Here is a 21,465-nt window from a genome sequence, read left to right as displayed (position 1 = left end):
GGAAAGCTGACCCCTAGGCCAGGTGACCCCTCTCCCCCACCAGGATATAGGGGAGGGGATGGAGCCGGGGGTCCTGCTGGGGGAAATTCAGTCTAGACCAGGGAGGGGGGACACTAGGTTATGGGGCGTGGGCTCCAAAGAGAGCCTACCTGACGCCTGCCCCTTCCCCCTCCTTCTGGGGGGCAGAAACCTAATAATAATAATGATGTTGGTATTTGTTAAGCACTTACTATGTGCAGAGCACTGTTCTAAGCACTGGGGTAGACACAGGGGAATCAGGTTGTCCCACATGGGGCTCACAGTCTTAATCCCCATTTTACAGATGATGTAACTGAGGCACGGAGAAGTTAAGTGACTTGCCCACAGTCACACAGCTGACAAGTGGCAGAGCCGGGAGTCGAACCCATGACCTCTGACTCCAAAGCCTGTGCTCTTTCCATTGAGCCACGCTGCTTCACCTGGGGCCAGGAGGTGAAAAAATTAGATTTTGGAGGACATTTCTGTGGGAGTCAAAGGCTTTACATATTGTGGGAAAAAGGGGGAATTCTAGGGAGAGAGATGGAGGAGGGGGAGAGGCAACGGGAAGGGGAAAGGAGAGAAGAAGAGGGAGGGGATAGAGGAGGAGGTAGAAGAGGCGAAAGGGAAAGGCCGATGATGAAGAGTGAGATGGGATGATTAAAAGAGGAGGGGGAGAGAGCAGAGAGAGGTAAGGGAGGTAGAGGAGAGGCAGAGACAGAGAGACAGGGAAGAGAGAGAGAGAGATGTCGAGAGAAAGAAGGGCAGAAACAGAGAGACGGGAATGAGAGGAGATGCAGAGACATAAGAGAGGCAGAGACAGAGAGACGGAGGGTAGGAGAGACACAGGCCGAGACACAGAAAAGCTGAGAAAAGGCAGAGATAGAGACAGAGACAGAGGCTGACCCAGGGAGAAGTGGGGAGAGAGTCAAAAACAGAGATGAGAGTGAGATGCAGAGGCAGAGGAATGGTAGAGGCAGAGACGGAGGGACAGAGGCAGAGAGATGGGGGAGGAGAGACAGAGCACTTATTATGTGCCAGATACTGTACTAAGCGCTGGGGTAGATACATGCTAATCAGTCTCTGAATTAAGGTCTGTCTCCCTTTAGACTATAAGCTCACTGTGGGTAGGGAATGGTTATATCTTTTATTAGTCTATTGTACTCTCCCAAACTCTTAGTACAGTGTTCTGCACGCAGTAAGCACTCTTGTTTATTGTAGCAGCGTAGCTTAGTGGAAAGAGCATGGGCTTGGGAATCAGAGGATGAAGGTTCTAATTCTGGCTTGGCCACTTGTCTGCTGTGTGACCTTAGTCAAGCTGCTTAACTTCTCAATGCCTGTTACCTGTAAAATGGGGATTAAGACTGTGAGGCCCACATGGGACAACCTGATTATCTTGTATCTACCCCAGCGCTTAGAACAGAGCTTGGCACATAGTAAGCGCTTAACAAATACCATCATGATTATTATTATTATTTTTGTCCTCTCTCAGGTGCTTAGTACAGTACTCTGCACACAGTAAGCGCTCAATAAATACGACTGAATGAATGAAGCAGAGAGGCCGGGGAGGAGAAGTGAGTAAGTGTCCGTGTCCTCAGATATCCAGATAGCAGGAGGAAGCTGACCAGTCACAAAGGTGTGAGTTGGTTCCGCTCTGCTGGGGGCCTAGGGCCGCCGGGGGTGGCAGGGGGGTGGCAGGAGGCGAGGGGGAGGGGGCCGGAGGAGATGGAGCGGGCGATAGGAAGGCGCAGGGGTAAGATGGGACGATAAGGTGGGAGCCTCGAGCGGTTCGCAGGCAGCCGCTGAGGAAACACGAGGCTCATAACAGGCCCCTTCCACCGCTCCTTTCCCGCTCCTTAGGCCTGGGGCGGGGGGCGAGCCAAGTGGGCTCCCCGGAGGAGGGGCCAGCACGGGGGCAGCGAGGGCTCGGGAATGGGGGGAGAGGGGGGACGGGCCGGGGGCAGCAGGTGAGACCCGGTCAGGGCTGCTCGTGCTTGGTGGGGGGTGCCCCCGCGACCGGCCGGGTTCATTGAGGTCACCCAAGACATCACTGCCCGCCACCCGAGCACCCCTCCCCTCCAAACCTGTCTACTGGGTGACCTTGGGAAAGTCACTTCACTCCTCTGAGCCTCGGTCACCTCATCTGGAAAATGGGGGTTGATTCTGGGAGCCCCCACACAGGACAGGGACTGGGTCTAATTTGGTTTGCTTGTTTCCACCCCAGCACTTAGTATAGTTCCTGGGACATATAAGTGCCTTACAAATATGTGGATTTTCTTAAAAATAATAATAATAATTATGGTATTTGTTAAGTGCTTACTATGTGCCAGGCACTGTATTAAGTGTTAGGGTGAATACAAGCAAATCTGTCCCACTTGGGGCTCACAGTCTCAATCCTCATTTTACAGATGAGGGAACTGAGGCACAGAATAGGCAAGTGACTTGCCCAAGGCCACACAGCAGACAAGTGGCAGAGCTGGGATGAGAACCCACGACCTTCTGACTCCCAGGCCTGGGCTCTGTCCAATGTGGGACAGGAGCTGTGTCCAGTCTTATTATCTTTGGGAAGCAGCCTGGTGAAGTGGATCAAGCACAGACTTGGGAGTCAGAAGGTCATAGGTTTTAATCCCGCCTCCACCACGTGTCTGCTGTGTGGCCTTCAGTAAATCACTTCACTTCTCCAGGCCTCAGTGACCTCATCTATAAAATGGGGAATAAGACCATGATCCCTGTGCGGGACAGGGGCTGTGTCCAACCCAACTTGCTTGTATCCACCCCAGCACTTAGCACAGTGCCTTAGTACATTAAATACCATCATGGCTATTATTATTATTATCTTTAGATGCACAGCCTGAGGAGCCAGGTGCCCACGGGCCGTCGTGGCAGAGATTTGAGTTTCCCCACATCTCCCTCTCCCCCTCCCCTCACCCAGCCTTGCCCACCTGATCACCCTGCTCCTGGAGATCCCGAAGCAGCCCTGGGTCTCTAGCGGCTGGCTGAGTGGAAAGAGCTTGCTACTGGAAATCAGGAGAAGGCGTTTCGAACCCCGGCTCTGCCACCTGCCTGCTGTGTGACTTCAAGCAAGTCACTTGACTTCTCTATGCCTCAGTTTCCTCATCCTCATCTGTTAAATGGGGAGCAAACATCTGCTCTTCCTTCCCCTTAGGCTGTGAGCCCCGTGTGGGACAAAGATTGTGTCTCAGAGGATTATAATGCATCTATCCCAGCACTCAGCACAGTCAGTGGAATCATATTTACTGAGTGCTTCCTGTGTGCAGAGCACTGTACTAAGCGCTTAGGAGAGTACAATACAACAATATAGCAGACACATTCCCTGCCCACAACAACAGTCTAGAGGGGGAGAACTGTGCTTGGCACATAGTAAATATTCACACCAATACCCGTTATTATTATTAGCCCTTGTTCCTGTTTCTTTCCTCCCCTTCTTTCTCTCTTCTGTGATAGGCTATAGGAACTGGGGGGATGGGATGGGGAGGGAAAGGCAGGCTGGGGGAGGGGCAGAAGACCACCCCCCCAGTAAGAGAAATCTATGGGTGGACAGGGACATTCTGAGGGGCAGGGGGTTGGGGAGCGGGGGCAGACTGAGAAAATTGGTCTCGTAATGAGAGGGGGACAAGGAAGACAGCTGCCAGGATAGAAAGGTGAAATAGACCTCGGATTCCTGGGTTCCAAGGCCTCCCTTCTTCGAAGACCCAGCCCCTGGAGGTGAGAGAGGAAAAGGATGTCCGAAATCCTGGGATCTCTGAGTAATATCCCAAGAACATAGTATGGTACTTTGCACACAGTAGGAGCTCAATAAATAGAACTGATTGAGTGGGAAGAACACAGATATACACAAATACACACACACTTGCACACACTAAGGTTGTTCTGTAGACAAGGAAATGGCAAGCAGGCTCATGGCTGTGCTGACCGGTCGTCTGTCCCCTGATCACCCAGTCTGGAAACGTTATCCAACCTCAGCTTCAGGACATTGTCCTCTCCTGGTTCTCCTCCTGTCTCTCTGGCCGCTCATTCTCAGACTCTTTCTCCGGCTCTTCCTCTGCATCCCACCCCCTAACTGTGGGAGCCCCTCAAGCTTTAGTTCTGGATCCCCTTCTATTCCATCTAGTCCATCTACACTGGTTCCGTTGGAAAACTCACCTGCTCCCATGGCTTCGATTATCATCTCCATGGAGATGATTTCCAGATCTCCCTCTCCAACCCCGATTTTTCTTCATCACTGTAATCTCTCATTTCCTCCTGCCTTTGGGAAATCTCTATTTTGATATCCCACTGACACCTCAAACCTAACATGTCCAAAACAGAACTGTCTTCATACCCAAACCCAGTCCTCCCCTTGACTTTCCCATCACTATAGATGGTACCACCTCACAAACCCATTACCTTGGCAATATCCTCTATTCATTATTCTCCTGAGTGCTTAGTACAATACTCTGCACACTGTAAGCACCCAATATGATTGGTTGATTGACTGATTCAACCCACATATTCAACCTGTCACCAAATCCTGTTGGTTCCAACTTCACAACATTGCTAAAATCCTCCTTTTTCTCTCCATCCAAACTGCTACCACATTAATCCAAGCACTTATCCTATCCCTCCTTGATTAATTACTGCATCAGCCTCTACGCTGACCTCCCTGCCTCCTGTCTTTCCCCTCTCCAGGCCATACTTCACTCTGCTGCCCAGATCCATTTTTTTTTACAGAAAGTTCTGTCCTTATCTCCTCACTCCTCAAGAACCTCCACTTGTTGCCCATCCTCCTCCACATCAAACAACAATTCCTTATCATCCGCTTTAAAACACTCGATCAGCTCATCCCCACTTACTTTATCTCTCCAATTTTTTTATGGTATTTGTTAAGTGCTTACTATGTGTCAAACACTGTTCTAGGTGCTGGGTTAGAAAGAAGTGAATTAGTATGGACACAGTACCAGCTGGAACACTTCTCTCCTCTAACACCAACTTATTCACAGTACCTTGATTTCACCTGTCTCACCATGGACCCCTTACCCACGTCCTGGAACACCCTCTCCCTCCACTCTCATGGTAATAATTAATAATAATAATAATTATGGTATTTTTAAGAGGTTACTATGTGTCAAGTACTGTTCTAAGCACTGGGGTAGATACATGATCATCAGGTCCCACATGGGGCTCACATTGTAAGCAGAAGGGAGAATAGGTATTGAATCCCCATTTTACAGATGACTGTGGTATTTGTTAAGCGCTTACTGTATGCCAGGCACTGTACTAAGCGCTGGGATGGATACAAGCAAATTGGGTTAAACACAGTCCCTGCCATACCTGGGGCTCACAGTCTTAATCCCCTTTTGACAGTTGAGGGAACTGAGGGCCAGAGAAGTGAAGTGACTTGCCCAAGGTCACACAGCAGGCAAGTGCAGAGGAGGGATTAGAACCCAGGACCTCTGACTCCCAGGCACGTGTACTTTCCATTAAGGTTCACTGCTTCTCCCCACCTCAAAGCTTTATTAAAATCCCATCGCCTCCAAGATGCTTTCCCGGTCTAAGGCTTCATGTCCCTTATACTCTCTCCCTTTTGCATCACCCCTGTACATGGATTTGCACTCTTATTCGCCCCACCCTCAGCCTCACAGCACTTATGTATAAATACATATATATATAATTTATTTATATTAATATCTGTCACACCCTTTAGACTGCAAGCTCCTTGTGGGCAGGGGGAAGAGGAAGAGGGTGAGGGGAAGGAAGAGATGAGGATAAGAAAATAAAGAAGACAGAAGTTGGAACAGGCTGGTGGAAGGGAAAGAGGAAATGAAAGGGGGAAGGGAAGAGGCTGAAGGGAAAAGGAGAAATAGGGAGGAAGAAGGACACATCTGGGGGATGAGAAGCATCATAGCCTAAGGGAAAGAGCATGGACCTGGGAGTCAGAAAACCTGGGTTCTAATCCCAGCTCCACCACTTGTCTGCTGTGCGATCCTGGGCAAGTCACTTCACTACTTTGTGCCTCAGTAACCTCAACTGGGAAGCAGTGTGGCTCAGTGGAAAGAGCCTGGGCTTCGGAGTCAGAGGTCATGAGTTCGACTCCCGGCTCTGCCACTTGTCAGCTGTGTGACTGTGGGCAAGTCACTTCACTTCTCTGTGCCTCAGTTACCTCATCTGTAAAATGGGGATTAACCGTGAGCCTCACATGGGACAACCTGATGACCCTGTATCTCCCCCAGCACTTAGAACAGTGCTCTGCACATAGTAAGCGCTTAACAAATACCAACATTATTATTATTATTATTATTATTAACTGCAAAATGGAGATTCAATTCCTGGTCTCCCTCCTACTTAGATGTGAGGGACTGGCTTACTCGATCAACTTGAATCTATCCCAGTGCTTGGGACAGTGCTTGAAACATAGTTAAGTGCTTAACATATACCATTAAAAAAAATTGGGAGGGAAATGGAAGGAGAAAGGACCGACTGGGAAGCAGCACAGCCTAGAGGAAAGAGCCTGAGCCTGGGAGTCAGAGGACCTAGCAGTGTGGTTCAGAAGATAGAACCTGAAGGACTTGAATTCTAATCCTGCTCTGCTCCATGTCTGCTGTGTGACCTTGGGTAAATTACTTTCCTTCTCTGTGACTCAGTTACCTCATCTGTAAAGTGGGGATCCCAGACTGTGAGCCCTTTGTGGGACAGGAACTATGTCTAATCCAGTTTACCTTGTATCTACCCCAGTGTTTAGTACAATGCCTTGCACATAGTAAGCACTTAACAGAGAAGCAGTGTTGCTTAGTGGAAAGAGCACGGGCTTGGGGGTCAGAGATCGTGGGTTCTAATCTGGGGTCCACTACTTGTCAGCTGTGTGATTTTGGGCAAGTCACTTCACTTTTCTGTGCCTCAGTTCCCTCATCTATAAAATGGAGATTAAGACTGTGACCCCGAGGTGGGACAACCTGATTTCCTCATATCTACCCCAGCGCTTAGAACAGTGTTTGGCACATAGTAAGCATTTAATTAACAAGCACCATAATTATTATTCCCATTACTATTATCAGTAGTAGTAGAATTCACATTTGCCTTTTTTAGTGTACAGTCTACCTACTCTGATTATTCCATTTCTATTGATGGAATGCACAAGTTCCAGTGATTATTATTAATTATTCTAACTTGCACACTTTCATTTACCTGCTGGGTGATACTGGGCACCTACTATAACTTCTCCGTGTCTTAGTTTCCCTATCCAAATACTACTGCTTCTACTATTATCATCATCTGTAAAATGGGAATTCAATACCTGTTCTCCCTTCCTCTAAGACTGTGAGCCCCATGTGGGTTAGGGACAGTGTCTGGTGTGATCATCTTGTATCTACCCCAGCGCTTAGTTCAGAGCTTGGCATATAGTAAGTGCTAACCAAATAGTACTGCTATTAGTCAATATTCTGGCGAATGGAGAAAGGGGGGAGGAGAGGAAAAGCAGGAGGAAGTGGGGAGCAACTAGGAGAGGGAGATGGGGAAGAGTAGAGAGAAGGGGAAGGGAAATAGGAAGTGGAAGGGGGAGAGGGAAGGGGGAAAAGGAGAGAGGGGAGGAGAAATGGGGGGAACACAAGAGGAAGATAAATGGGAGGGAGAAGGGAAAAGGAAAAGGGGAAGAGGAGGATGAACGGGAAGGAAAGGGTGTGTGTGTTGGGGGGAGATAGGGTAGGAGGATGGGGGGGTGGCGGGGGAGACTCAGTCCTGCCCCCTCCACACTCCCTACTCGAACATTGGCCCCACCTGGGCTACCCAGAAAGCCAGTGGGGTCAGGCCGGGACAGGCGGGCGAGCCAGGGAGGTCAGAGCAGGGCAGAGAGGGCAGGGCAGGTGCTGCCCCTCTGCTGGGTGACTCAGTCCCCTGTGGTCAGGAAGATGAGGGAGGGAGAGACTGGGGGGCTTTGGTGTCCAGCAGCCCCTGCCCCTCCTGGCTCAAGCTGGCCCCATCGGCCAGAGCCCAGCACTTCCCCTGCCACCCCCCATCCGTGGCCTGTCGAATTGTCTCACTCTTGGGCCCGGGGCCAGGGGGTGGGATCAGCTTGGCTTAGTGGAAAGACCCCGGGCCTGGGAGTCAGAAAGACCTGGGTTCTAATCCTAGCTCCGCCACATGTCTGCTGTGTGACCTTGGGCAAGTCACTCAACTTCTCTGGGCCTCAGTTACCTCATCTGTAAGAATGGGGATAAGAGTACGAGTCCTATGTGGGACAGGGACTGTGCCCAACCTGATTAACTTGTGTCTACCACAGCACTTAGAACAGTGCTTGACACACAGTAGGTGCTTAAGAAGTATCATTATTATTATTATTATCAGGGCCGGGGTCCAGCTGGGCCAAGGCTGCTTCCCAACCTCCAGCTCCACCCTATTCTGGGGAAGGGGTCAGCTCTCCCTTTCTCCCCTTTCCCCATGCCAAACTCCGAACAGCCTCCCCATGCCTAGCCCAGGGGTGAGGAATGGGCAGGGCAGAGAGAGACAAAGAGAGAGAGAGCAGGCCCCTGACTCTCCCCGGACTGGGTAATAATAATAAAAATAATAATAATAATGATGGTATTTGTTCAGCGCTATGTGTCAAGCACTATTCTAAGCGCTGGAGTAGTTACAAGGTCATCAGGTTGACCTACCTGGGGCTCCCAGTCTCAATGCCCATTTTCCAGATGGCGGAACTGAAGCCCAGAGAAGTGAGGTGGCGTGCCCCAGGTCACCCAGCAGATAAGGGGCGGAGGCGGGATTAGAACCCACATCCTCTGACTCCCGAGCCCGTGGTCTTGCCCCTGGGCCCGGCTACTGTTCCCTGAGGCCGGGGGCTGGAGCCGCCAGGGTGGGGCCCTCGGGGCAGCAGACGAGTAATTAGCCCGGGCTAATTACCCATAATAAACTGTCTGAGAGCCAAGGGGCCGAGGCTGCGGCTTCGGGGAGGTGGGGGGCGAGGGGAGACGAGGGAGAGGGAGGAGAAGGGGGGGAAAAGGGTTGGGGGAGACTCCTCTCCTTCCCCTGCCCATTGAGTCTGGGGCTGAGGCTGTGCTGGGTGGGCACAGGGGCCTGCTCCCTGCTGTAGCCCCTCCTTGGCTGGGGAAAGAACCCTGCCCCTCACTCGCTCCCTTGGCTCTTCTCCCCCCCAACCCCCAGCACTTCTATATCGATCTATAATGCTATTTATTTATATTGATGCCCGTTTTATTCATTTATTCAATCGTATTTATTGAGCGCTTACTATGTGCAGCGTGGCTTAGTGGAAAGAGCCTGGGCTTCGGAGTCAGAGGTCATGGGTTCGACTCCCGGCTCTGCCACTTGTCAGCTGTGTGACTGTGGGCAAGTCACTTCACTTCTCTGGGCCTCAGTTCCCTCATCTGTAAAATGGGGATTAACTATGAGCCCCACGTGGGACAACCTCATTACCCTGTATCTACCCCAGCGCTTAGAACAGTGTTCAGCACGTAGTACGCGCTTAACAAATACCAACATTATTATTATTATGTGCAGAGCACTGTACTAAGCGCTTGGAATGTACAATTCGGCAACAGGTAGAGACAACCCTTGCCCAGTGACAGGCTTTACTTATACTGATGTCTCCCCCCCACCCACCCCCAGTCTTTGACCTCACTGTGGTTAGAGATTGCATCTCCTCATTCCTGTAAAGTAACAACAGTGGTATTTATTAAGCGTTTAATAATAATAATAATAATAATAATAATAATGTTGGTATTTGTTAAGTGCTTCCTACGTGCCAAGCACTGTTCTAAACTCTGGAGTAGATACAAGGTAATCGAGTTGTCCCATGTGGGGCTCACAGTCTTAATCCCCATTTTGCAAATGAGGGAACTGAGGCACAGAGAAGTGAAGTGACTTGCCCACAGTCACACAGCTGACAAGTGGCAGAGCCGGGAGTCAAACCCATGACCTCTGACTCCGAAGCCCAGGCTCTTTCCACTGAGCCACGTTGCTTCCCCCATGTTTACTATGTGCCAGGCACTGTTCTAAGTGCTGGAGTAGATACAAGGTAATCAGGTTGCCCCATTTGGGGCTCACAGTCTTAATCCCCATTTTCCAGATGAGGTCACTGAGGCCCCCGAGAAGTGAAGCGACTTGCCCAAGACCACACAGCAGACACGTGGCAGAGCTGGGATTAGAACCCACATCCTCTGCTTCCCAAGCCCAGGCTCTTGCCACTAGACCATATTATATTTGGCCATACTGTATTTGGCAAGAGCAAGGGCTTGGGACTCAGGTCATGCGTTCTAATCCCAGCTTCACCACTTGTCTGCTGTGTGGCCTTGGGCAAACTGCTTCACTTCTCTGGGCCTCATCTGGAAGAGGGGAATTAAGACTGGGAGTCCCACGTGGTACAACCTGATTACCTTGTATAGTAATAATAACAATGATGGTATTTGTTAGAGAAGCAGCCTGGCTCAGTGGAAAGAGCCCGGGCTTGGGAGTCAGAGGTCATGAGTTCGAATCCCGGATCTGCCACTTGTCAGCTGTGTGACTGTGGGCAAGTCACTTAACTTCTCTGTGCCTCAGTTACCTCATCTATCAAATGGGGATTAAGACTGTGAGCCTCACGTGGGACAATCTGATTACCCTGTATCTACCCCAGCGCTTAGAACAGTGCTCGGCACATAGTAAGCGCTTAACAAATACCAACATTATTATTATTTGTTAAGTGCTTCCTACGTGCCGAGCACTGTTCTAAACTCTGGAGTAGATACAAGGTAATCGAGTTGTCCCATGTGGGGCTCACAGTCTTAATCCCCATTTTGCAGATGAGGGAACTGAGGCACAGAGAAGTGAAATCCCTTGCCCAAAGTCACACAGCTGACAAGTAGCGGAGCTGGGATTAGAATCCATGACCTCTGACTCCAAAGCCCGGGCTCTTTCCACTTGTATCTACACCAGCTCTTAGAACAGTGTTTGGCACATAGTGCTTTACAAATACCATTATTATTATTATGTATATATCTGTAATTTCACTTATTAATATTGATGCCTGTTTACTTGTATTGATGTCTGTCTCCACCCCTTAGACCGTGAGCCCGTTGTGGGCAGGGATTGTCTCTCTCTATTGCTGTATTGTACTTCCCCAAGTGCTTAGTTCAGTGCTCTGCACACAGTAAGCGCTCAATAAATATGACTGAAGGAAGGAATGTCCCAAAGAGAGGTCAGTTCTTGCAAGCCAGTCCCTTCCACCAGAACGCGCTGCTCCAGCCCCTCCACTTCCTCCCAGAGCCCCCCACCAGTAGCCCCCAAGTTGACCGTGGTGGGGAGGTGGGCATGATTGTGACGTCACGCCCGATCGGGTGAGGTCACAGGCATCCTGCGAGGAGGGGCCGGGAGAGGAGGCAGGAGGCGGCCGAGGGTGCGGGTGGTGGGTGCAGGTCTTCTCCATGGAGCGGTCGGGGGTCACCCTCCGCCGGGTTCCCCCCCTGGCAGTCATCGTGCTGCTGCTGCTGCTTCTGCTGCCGGTGCCCGGGGTGACCCCCCATAAGGGCAGGCTGGGCCGGCGCGGGAGGAGCCCCCCAGCGGAGGACAATGCGGTGATGCCCGCAGGTCCAGGGGAGGGGACGCGGGGAGCGGGGCCTGGGGTGGGTCAGTGCCCCGAGCCTCCAGACCAGAGCAGAAATGGGCACGGCCTAGTAGTTAGAGCACAGGCCTGGGAGTCAGAAGGTCATGGATTCCAATTCCGGCTCGGCCATTTATCTGCTGTGTGACCTTGGACAAGTCACTTCACTTCTCTGGGCCTCAATCACCTCATCTGTAAAATGGGGATTGAGACCGTGAGCCCCACGGGGGACAGTGACTGTATCCAACTCGATTCGCTTGTATCCACCCCAGTGCTTACTACAGTGCCTGGCACATAATAAGCACTTAACCAACATCACAATTACAATTACTAAAGAGGCTGCGAGGGGCTTGGGATGGGGCAGGGTCCAACTCGGTCCATCTGGAGGCCCTCAGTTTATCAGGGGCCGCTGACAGTGAGGTCCGAGGGGTGGAGTCTGGATTGAGCAGGCTGGCCATTTATTGTCCCATCCCCTCCGTCTCCCCCGTCACACACACACATACTCACCCACACACAACCTCCCCTCACCTCCCCTTCCAAGAACTAGGGGCCTGGCATCCTGCTTAGAGTGGACAATCCCCATTGTCTGCTGCTGGACCTTGCATTCATTCAATCATATTTATTGAGCGCTTACTGTGTGCAGGGCGCTGTACTAAATGCTAGACCATTCAGCTCCAGCCACCACTCCTCTATCCATCCCCTCCTGGCTCTGGGTCCAGCCCAGGGGCTCCCAGGGTGCTGGACCTCACCACACACACAGACACACACAAAAAACCCAAAAAAAACCCCAACGTACACTCCCACGCTGCCCCCCCCATCTGTAAACACTCCACCCCTCACACACACCTGCCTGCACACACATCCATATATACTCTCGCACTTAAACACAGCCTGTATAGAAGCAGCATGGTGTAGTGGATAGAGCACCGGCCTAAGAGTCAGAAGGTCATGGGTTCTAATCCCGCTTCGCTACTTGTCTGTTGTGTGACTTTGGGAAAGTCACTTCACTTCTCTGGGCCTCAGTTACTTCATCTGGAAAATGGGGATTGAGATTGTGAGCTCCACATGGGACTGGGACCGTGTCCAACTCGATTTACTTGTATCCACCCCAGCGTTTGGCTCAGTGGAAAGAGCCCGGGTTTTGAGGTCAGAGGTCATGGGTTCAAATCCCTGCTCTGCCACTTGTCAGCTGTGTGACTGTGGGCAAGTCACTTGACTTCTCTGTGCCTCAGTTACTTCATCTGTAAAATGGGGATTAAGACTGTGAGCCCCACGTGGGACAACCTGATTCCCCTGTGTCTTCCCCAGTGCTTAGAACAGTGCGCTGCACAGAGTAAGCGCTTAACAAATACCAACATTATTATTACATAGTAAGTGCTTAACAAATACCATTATTAATAATAATGTTGGTATTCATTAAGCACTTACTATGTGCAGAGCACTGTTCTAAGTGCTGGGATATACAGGGTAATCAGGTTGTCCCACATGAGGCTCACAGTCTTAATCCCCATTTTACAGATGAGGTACCTGAGGCACAGAGAAGTTAAGTGACTTGCCCACAGTCACACAGCTGACAAGTGGCAGAGCCGGGATTCGAACCCATGACCTCTGACTCCCAAGCCCGTGCTCTTTTCCACTGAGCCACGCTGCTCTGCTATTATTATTATTACACACACCCATATACACTCCCACACCCGCATATACTCCCATACTCACATCCACACCCATCCCTGCACTCCTGTGAACACACACATACGCATGCACGCATGTGCATGCATACAGCCCCACATGTGCACACATTTCCAAGCGCTTTGTACAGTCCTCTGCACATAGTAAGCACTCAATAAATACTATTGAATGAATGACTATGTAGTTTGCTCACAGGAAAATATGGGCTGGGGCCAGATGTCCTGGTTTTCAACAAACTGCGCTCTTTGGCCAGCTGCCCCAGGGGGTCTGGCCAGCGGTGGCCTCCCTTTCCAGGCTTCCAGTGGGCACTGACTGTCCGTGGTCAGGCTGGCCACTCCCCGGCCGGCCCTCCCCAGAGGACACCCTTCCGGGCCGGGTGAGGGTGGGGGGTTGGGACCGCTGGCTACCTGGGGTCTGACCCCTCTGCTCTCTCCCCCAGGCCCAGGTGAGGGGCAGGAGCTGCTGGAAGAGACATTCATCGTGTCCTCGGTGGGGGAGGACCTCCAGACCGTGAACATGGCAAGACCGGAGGAGGAGGAGGCGGGGGAGAAGGGCGAGGAAGAGGAGGAGGAGGGCGGCGCGGTGGTGGCAGAGGCGGCGGCTCTGCGGGACCACCTCTTCGACCTGGCCTTCTGCTTCAACCTGGCCAGCATCCTGATTTTTTTATGAGGGACGTCGAGGCCGAGGTCATCGGCTGGTTCCTGGACGAGGACCTGGACATCTACCTCCGCTTCGTGATCTCCTACTGACCCATCCCCAACCCTGCGGCCTCGCCCTGGCCCGAGGAGCGCTGATGTGGGGGGAGGGGAGCTATCCCCCACCACCCCCGGCCGCCTCCCTTCAGATTCCTCGACAGCAGCAGCAGCAAATAAAGCCGAGGAGAGCTAGGCCTCGCTGTCCATCCGTCCTTCTGTCCGGGTGTCCTGTCCATCTGACTCTCCGCTCCCTCCTTGCAGCTTAACACGCCTGTCAGCCCAGCCCCCGCATTGACCCTTGCCTCTCTCCCAGCCTTTCCCCTCTCCTACTCTCTCCAGGCTCCCCCACATCCCTTCCTTGCCCTTCCTCCTTCCCAAAAGTCCCCCTCACCCCACCTCCCTTTCAGGCCCCGGTCCAGTTTGGACACAGAACGGCGATAGGCAACGTCGGGGGTGACGGGCGGTCTAGGCCCAGGCCTCGTGGGTCTTTATTTCCAGATAGAGAGGGCGGGGGCGGAGGTGAGGAGCGGTGGTCCCGGGGTGTGTGGGAAGGGGCGAGGGGGCTCTCGAGGCCTCACCACAGGTTACAGCGCTGAAGGGGGTTTAACGGGGCACCCGGAGGGCAGTTGAAATGGCGAGCGAAGGCAGGGGCATTGCTGAGGGCCCCCCGGACACGCAGGGCGGGCGGGCTGTGGGGTTCCTGGGGGTCTTCTGGCTTGGGACGCCCACACATCACCTGCGGGAAGAGCCGGTCACGGGCGAGGGGTGGCGGGGTAGGGGGTCAGGGTCAGCCCCGGGCCCGCCCGCCCACCAGAGTACCCGGGTGCGGGCCGGAGAGGGTCTTACGTGGGCAAAGCTGAGAAAGAAGAGTTGGCTGGGGCTGAGTCCGAGGTCGGGGAGGGGGCTCTCGCCTCGATGCCGCTGCAGATGCTTCCTGTAGGCCTGCAGAGGGGACAGGTCTTTGAGGGGACCCCGGGGCCCCTTAGCCCCCAACTTCCGGCTCCCCAGGGAGGGCAGAGGAGAGACGATGACTCTCCCTCTTCAATGCCTTACTGAAGGCCATCTCCTCCAAGAGGCCTTCCCTGACTAAGCCCCCTTTTCTTCTTTCCCCACTCCCTTCTGCCCCAACTGGCTCCCTTGGTTCCTTCCCCCAGTTCAGCCTCACAGCACTTACGTCCATATCTGTCACTGATTTATTTATATTAATGCCTATGGTCAGGGAACGTGTCTGTTCATTGTCTGTTCATCCCAAGTGCTTAGTACAGTGCTCTGCAAATTGTAAGCACGCAATAATAATAATAATAATGGTATTTGTTAAGTGTTTCCTATGTGCCAGGCACTGTTCTAAGTGGTGGGGTGGATAGATTGTTTAGACTGTGAGCCCATTTTTGGACAGGGATTGTCTCTGTTACTGAATCGTACACTCCAAGCGCTTAGTACAGTGCTCTGCACATAGTAAGCGCTCAATAAATACTATTGAATGAATAGAAGCAAATCGGGTTAGACATAGTCCCTATCCCATGCGGGGCTCACAATCTCAATCTCATGGGCAGCAGGATGGCCTAGTGGCAAGAGCTCATGGGTTCAAATCCCGGTTCCGCCACTTGTCCGCTGTGTGACCTTGGACAAGTCACTTCACTTCTCTGGGCCTTAGTTACCTCATCTGGAAAATGAGGATTGCGACTGTGAGTCCCCCGTGGGTCAGGGAGTGTGTCCTACCTGATTACCTTGTATCTACCCCGGGGCTTAGAACAGTGTTTGGCACATAGTAAGCACTTAAACACCATCATTATTATTATTATTAATTCCCCATTTTCCAGATGAGGGAGAAGTGAAGTGACTTACCCAAGATCACCTGGAAGACAAGGGGCAGAACCAAATGAATGGAGTGGGGGTTGGGGGGATCCCGGGGAATGAGGGAGACATGGCGGGCGGGTGGTGGTGACTTCCAAGTGCTTAGTACAGTGCTCTGCACATAGTAAGTGCTCAATAAATACTATTGAATTGAATGGTACCTGCAGGGCGATGGTCAGGGCCCCGATATCGGCGCTGTCCTCCAGCAGGGTCCGTGAGCTGTTGTCGGGGGTCGCCCGGGGACCCTCATACTGACGCCGCAGGCACCACAAGGCCTCTTGCACAAATGACCCGTTGCAACTTGGGCAGCCCCCGGGCAGCACTGGGGGAGGGGCGAGGGGCGGTCAGAACGGGGGGTACATCCAGAGCAGCCCTGCCCCGGCCCCCAGTGTCCCCCGCATCTCTCTCCACAGTCAGTGAGTCGCATTTATTGAGCACTCACTGTGTGCAGTCTTTCCCCCTCTAGACTGTAAGCTCGTTGTGGGCAGGGAATGTCACTGCTTCTTGTTGCAATGGACTCTCCCAAACGCTTAGTACAGTGCTCTGCGCACCGTAAGTGCTCAATAAATACGATTGAATGAATGATGTAGAATATTGCATTGAGCTCTGGGGAGAGTCCCATACGACAAGAAACAGACACCTTCCCCGCCCACGAGTCCGCAACGCTCCCTGTGCCCACCGCCCTGCCCCTGCATCCAACCCGCAGTGCTGCTTGCTCCTCTCTCCGCTGTTCCCAGCCCGCCTTGTGCCCAAGCTCTGCCCCCGCGCCCAACCATCAGCGTCCTTTGCTTTTCTCTCCACTGCCTCCAACCCGGTGGGTGTCTGAGCCTTGCCCCTGTACCTAGTGCCCCATTCTTCTCCCTCCGCCATCCTCAGTCCTGCCTGTGCCCGCCGTGCCACCCCGACCTCCGTTGCCCCCAGCTTCTCCCTGCACATTCCGCACTTGGCGCCCTCGCCGTTACCTACAGAAGTAGTAGAAGATGTGCAGAAGCTCATGCGCCATCACACTTCCGGCGGCCCCAAAATTGACGGCCCTGGGGGGAGGGAGAGAGAGGTCAATTCACTCCCCCAGCCCAGCCCTTCCCACCCCTCCACCCTCAAGTGGCCAATTCACCTCCTCCCTTTCCCCGGCCCCCCAAATCCTCCCCAGCCTCTCCCCACATCCCTCACTTTGCAGCAACAAGGACACAACATACATCTGCCCCAGTGCTTAGAACAGTGTGTCACATAGTCAAAATAACGATGATAGCATTCATTAAGCACTTGCTATGCGCCAAGCACTATTCTAAGCATTATGATAGATATAAGATAATCAGGTTGTCTGACGTGGGGCTCACGGTCTTAATCCCCATTTGACAGATGAGGTCACTGAGGCCCAGAAATGGGAAGCGGCTCTCCCAAGATCACACAGCTGACAACCAGCAGATCCAGGATTAGAACCCACTTCCTCCAACTCCCAAGAGCGATAAGGTACACGTGGCTTAGCGGAAAGAGCAAAGCACGGGTTTGGGAGTCAGAGGACATGGCTTCTAATCCCATCTCTGCCACTTGTCTGCTGTGGGACTTCACTTCTCTGTGCCTCAGCTACCTCATCTGTAAAATGGGGATTAAGACTGTGAGCCCCACGTGGGACAACCTGATGTCTTAGAACTGTGCTTGGCACAGAGTAAGCACTTAACAAATGCCATCCTTCCTATTACTCTTCCGAAATGCTTAGTGCCAGGCCCTGCAAGGAGTAAACGCTCAATAAATAGGATCGACTGACTGACCTGAGAAATATAATCACTATCCCTCCTCCCGACTCGGCCCCTCCTCTCCCATACCTGGGGTATCCGGGGTGGAAAAAGGGGGGCTGGAGCAGGCCGGCGGGAAAGATCATCACGTGGTCCGACACGGAGTAATAGGCGCTCACGGCCCAGGGCGGGACCTGCCATCTGGAGCGGAGGGATTCATTCAGTTATGGACTGAGGAGGGTGATCCATTCAAGGACCCCCTCCCCCCGCAACACACACACACACACACACACACACACACACACACTCGGGAAGCATCTGCTGTGCCCCCTGCCTTTCGTCCTGATGCCCCCTTTAATAATAATAATAATAATGTTGGTATTTGTTAAGCGCTTACTATGTGCAGAGCACTGTTCTAAGCGCTGGGGGAGATAGAGTGTCATCAGGTTGTCCCACGTGAGGCTCACAGTTAATCCCCATTTTACAGATGAGGTAACTGAGGCACAGAGAAGTGAAGTGACTTGCCCACAGTCACACAGCTGACAAGTAGCAGAGCCAGGATTCGAACGCATGACCTCTGACTCCCAAGCCCGGGCTCTTTCCACTGAGCCACGCTGCTTCTTCTTTACCCGGCCCACCCCTTGCCCTCCCCTCCAGCCGCCGCCATTCATTCATTCCTTCATTCAATCGTATTTATTGAGCGCTTACTGTGTGCAGAGCACTGTACTAAGTGCTTGGGAGAAAGGGATATAACAATAAACAGACACATTCCCTCCGCACAGTGAGCTGACAGTCTGGAGCCACATGTGGGGGGTGGCTGTGGGGACCCACCCACCGCCCCAACTTTGGTCTTGCCCCCTTTCTCCGGCTCCCAGCTGGTTGGGGGGAGGTGGTGGCTAGGACATGGCATAATTCATTCAATAGTATTTATTGAGCGCTTACTATGTGCAGGTCACTGTACTAAGCACTTGGAATGTACAATTCGGCAACAGATAGAGACACTCCCTGCCCATCGATGGGCTTACAGTCTAATGGATAGAGCGTGGACTTGAGAGTCAGAAGGTCGTGGATTCTAATCCCAGCTCCCTCACTTGTCCGCTGTGTGACCTTGGGCAAAGTCACTTACTTCTCTGTGCCTCAGTTACTTCATCTGTAAAATGGGGATTGAGACTGTGAGCCCCAGGTGGGACAGGGACTGTGCCCAACTCAATTTGCTTGTCTCTACCCCAGCGCTTAGTACAGTGTGTGACACATAGTAAGCGCTTGTATTGATGTCTGTCTCCCCCAGCCCCGTGGACTGTGAGCTCGTTGTGGGCAGGGAATGTCACTATCATTGTAGTTTACTATCCCAAGTGCTTAGTACAGTGCTCTGCACACAGTAAGCGCTCAATCAGTACAACTGAATGAACAAATATCATTATTATTATCCCAACTCTGCCACTTAGCTGTGGGACTGTGGGCAAGTCACTCAACCTCTCTGTGCCTCAGTTACCTCATCTGTAAAATGGGGATTAAGACTGTGAACCTCACCGTCCGGGCAACCTGATGACCCTGTATCTACCCCAGTGCTTAGAACAGTGCTCTGCACATAGTAAGCGCTTAATAAATACCAACATTATTATTATTAAATTATCCGCCACTTGTCAACTGTGTGACTTTGGGCAAGTCACTTCAGTTCTCAGTGCCTCAGTTCCCTCATCTGCAAAATGGAAATTAAGACCGTGAGCTCCAAGTGGGACAACCTGATGACCTTGTATCTACCCCAGTGCTTAGAACAGTGCCCAGCACATAGTAAGTGCTTAACAAATACTATTATCATTACTGATTATTACTATTATTACCGGTGTGACCGGGAGCCCTGCAGGACTCTGCGCATATTCCTGGCCCGGAGGGAGCGCATGCAGCTCAGCATGGTCTGCAGAAAGCTGGGGCCCAGCTGCACCTGTGGGGAGGCGGGGGGTGGGGAGACACGAGGCCGGAGTCGGGGGGGCTGAGCCCCCGACCCCGCGCCCGACACACCTTCACCCGCGGGCCCCGAGGAACGCTTCCCCCGCAGCCGCTCGCACAAGAGCCCGCACACACTCGCAGGCGGTCACGGGCAGCGCCCGGCTTGGGGCCTAGAGGGGGGCAGGGGACGCGGGAGAGGGGACCCGGGGGTCCGGCCACACGGCGACCCAGCGGGAGGCTGGGCTGGGCTCAGGGAGGGGCCTGGGGCTCACATCCTGGTAGTCCCGGTCCACCGATTCCGGCTTCAGCATCTCCTCAGGGCCCCCCATCTCCACCCGCAAACTGGCCACCTGGCAGGAGGAGGGATGATTTAGCTGAAGGCCCAGGCTGGGCCAAGGTCTCTCCAGACCCTCCTCTGGGACATCCCTTCTCAGGAGTGTGTGTGTGCGTGCTTGTGTGCCTGGTGTGTATGGGTGTACGTGATGTGTGCTGGTTTGTGCTCATGGTAGGTTCATGACATGGGTAGATGTGCATGAATGTAAGGGTTTGGAATTGTCTATGTGGACATGATGTGTGTGTGTGTGCTTGTGTGCATGGTATGTGTGTGCATGTGATGTGTGCTGGTTTGTGCTCATGATATGTTTATGACATGGGTAGGTGTGCATGAATGTAAGGGTTTGGAATTGTCCATGTGGACACGATGTGTGTGTGCACGTGATGTGTGCTTGTTTGTGTTCATGATATGTTCATGACATGGGTAGGTGTGCGTGAATGTAAGTGTTTGGAATTGTCCAGGTGGACACGATACGTGCTTGTGTGTATGGTGTGTGTGTGTGTGCACACGTGATGTGTGCTGGTTTGTGCTCATGATATGTTCATGACATGGGTAGGTGTGCATGAATGTAAGGGTTTGGAATTGTCCATAATAATAATGTTGGTATTTGTTAAGCGCTTACTATGTGCCGAGCACTGTTCTAAGCGCTGGGGTAGACATAGGGGAATCAGGTTGTCCCACGTGGGGCTCACAGTCTTAATCCCCATTTTACAGATGAGGGAACTGAGGCACAGAGAAGTTAAGTGACTTGCCCACAGTCACACAGCCGACAAGTGGCACGTCCATGTGGACGTGATATGTGCTTGTGTGCATGGTGTGTGTGTGTGCATGTGATGTGTGTTTGTTTGTGTTCATGATATGTTCATGACATGGGTAGGTGCATGAATGTAAGGGTTTGGAATTGTCCATGTGGACACGATGTGTGCTTGTGTGCACGGTGTGTGTGTGCACGTGATGTGTGCTTGTTTGTGTCTGTGATATGTGCATGACGTGGGTAGGTGTGCATGAATGTAAGGGCTTGGAATTGTCCATGTGGACATGATGGGTGTAGGTGTGTTTTCACAGTATGTGCATGTGTGCATCAATCCATCATGGTGTGCACCCGGTATTTCAGTCAGTCAATTGTATTTACTGAGCGCTTACTGTGTGCAGAGCGCTGTTCTAAGCATTTGGGCGAGTACATTATAACAATATAACACACATTCCCCATCCACAATGAGCTCTCGGTCTAGAGAGGGAGACAAGCATTAAGATAAACTCCAGATCTGTACATGAGTGCTGTGGGGCTGGGAGGGGGATGAATTAAGGAAGAAAGTCAGGGTGACGCAGAAAGGAGTGGAAGAAAAGGAAAAGAAGGCTTACTTAGGGAAGGCCACTTGGAGGTGAAGTGCGGGGATAATTGTCGGATATAAGGAGGGAGGGCGGTCTGGGCCAGAGGCAGAAAGTGGGTGAGATAAGACGAGATGGAGGTAAAATGAGAAGATTAGAGGAGTGAAGTGTGTGGGCTGGGTTTGAGTAGGAGAGAAGGGAGGTGAGGTCGGAGGGGGCAAAGGGATTAAGTCCTTTAGAGGCAAGGGTGAGGAGTTTCTCTTTGATTCATTCATTCATTCAATAGTA

General features: G+C 52.3%; 2 protein-coding genes across 2 annotated transcripts in view; one reads left to right on the top strand and one right to left on the bottom strand.

Moving 5' to 3' along the window:
- Window positions 1-11,367: 11,367 nt before the first annotated feature.
- LLCFC1 (LLLL and CFNLAS motif containing 1) lies at window positions 11,368-14,188 on the top strand. Its single transcript, XM_029058275.2, has 2 exons — window positions 11,368-11,583; window positions 13,725-14,188. Exons 1-2 carry the CDS (start codon window positions 11,421-11,423, stop codon window positions 13,952-13,954), a joined length of 393 nt encoding a protein of 130 aa, XP_028914108.1. The 5' UTR covers window positions 11,368-11,420; the 3' UTR covers window positions 13,955-14,188.
- Window positions 14,189-14,427: 239 nt separating this feature from the next.
- The window catches only part of KEL (Kell metallo-endopeptidase (Kell blood group)), a 33,067-nt gene continuing 26,029 nt past the window's right edge, over window positions 14,428-21,465 (bottom strand). The window contains exons 12-18 of the mRNA XM_039911265.1: window positions 19,787-19,864; window positions 19,409-19,509; window positions 17,658-17,768; window positions 16,801-16,868; window positions 15,996-16,156; window positions 14,827-14,922; window positions 14,428-14,716 (exon numbers count right to left, since the gene is read on the bottom strand). Of these exons, the coding sequence (XP_039767199.1) occupies window positions 14,555-14,716; window positions 14,827-14,922; window positions 15,996-16,156; window positions 16,801-16,868; window positions 17,658-17,768; window positions 19,409-19,509; window positions 19,787-19,864 (777 nt within the window). The 3' untranslated portion in view covers window positions 14,428-14,554. The remainder of the gene's footprint in view (window positions 14,717-14,826; window positions 14,923-15,995; window positions 16,157-16,800; window positions 16,869-17,657; window positions 17,769-19,408; window positions 19,510-19,786; window positions 19,865-21,465) is intronic.

The sequence above is a fragment of the Ornithorhynchus anatinus genome, chromosome 2, assembly GCF_004115215.2.
Source record: "Ornithorhynchus anatinus isolate Pmale09 chromosome 2, mOrnAna1.pri.v4, whole genome shotgun sequence".
Classification (NCBI taxonomy): Eukaryota; Metazoa; Chordata; class Mammalia; order Monotremata; family Ornithorhynchidae; genus Ornithorhynchus; species Ornithorhynchus anatinus.
The sequence above is the reverse complement of the archived record's forward strand: the minus strand, read 5'-3'. Positions and strand labels throughout refer to the sequence as shown.

Coding starts and splice junctions, on each gene's coding strand:
- LLCFC1 (XM_029058275.2), top strand. CDS start 11,421: ATGGAGCGGTCGGGGGTCACCCTCCGCCGGGTTCCCCCCCTGGCAGTC. Junction 11,584..13,724: donor CAATGCGGTGATGCCCGCAG/GTCCAGGGGAGG, acceptor TCTCTCCCCCAG/GCCCAGGTGAGGGGCAGGAG.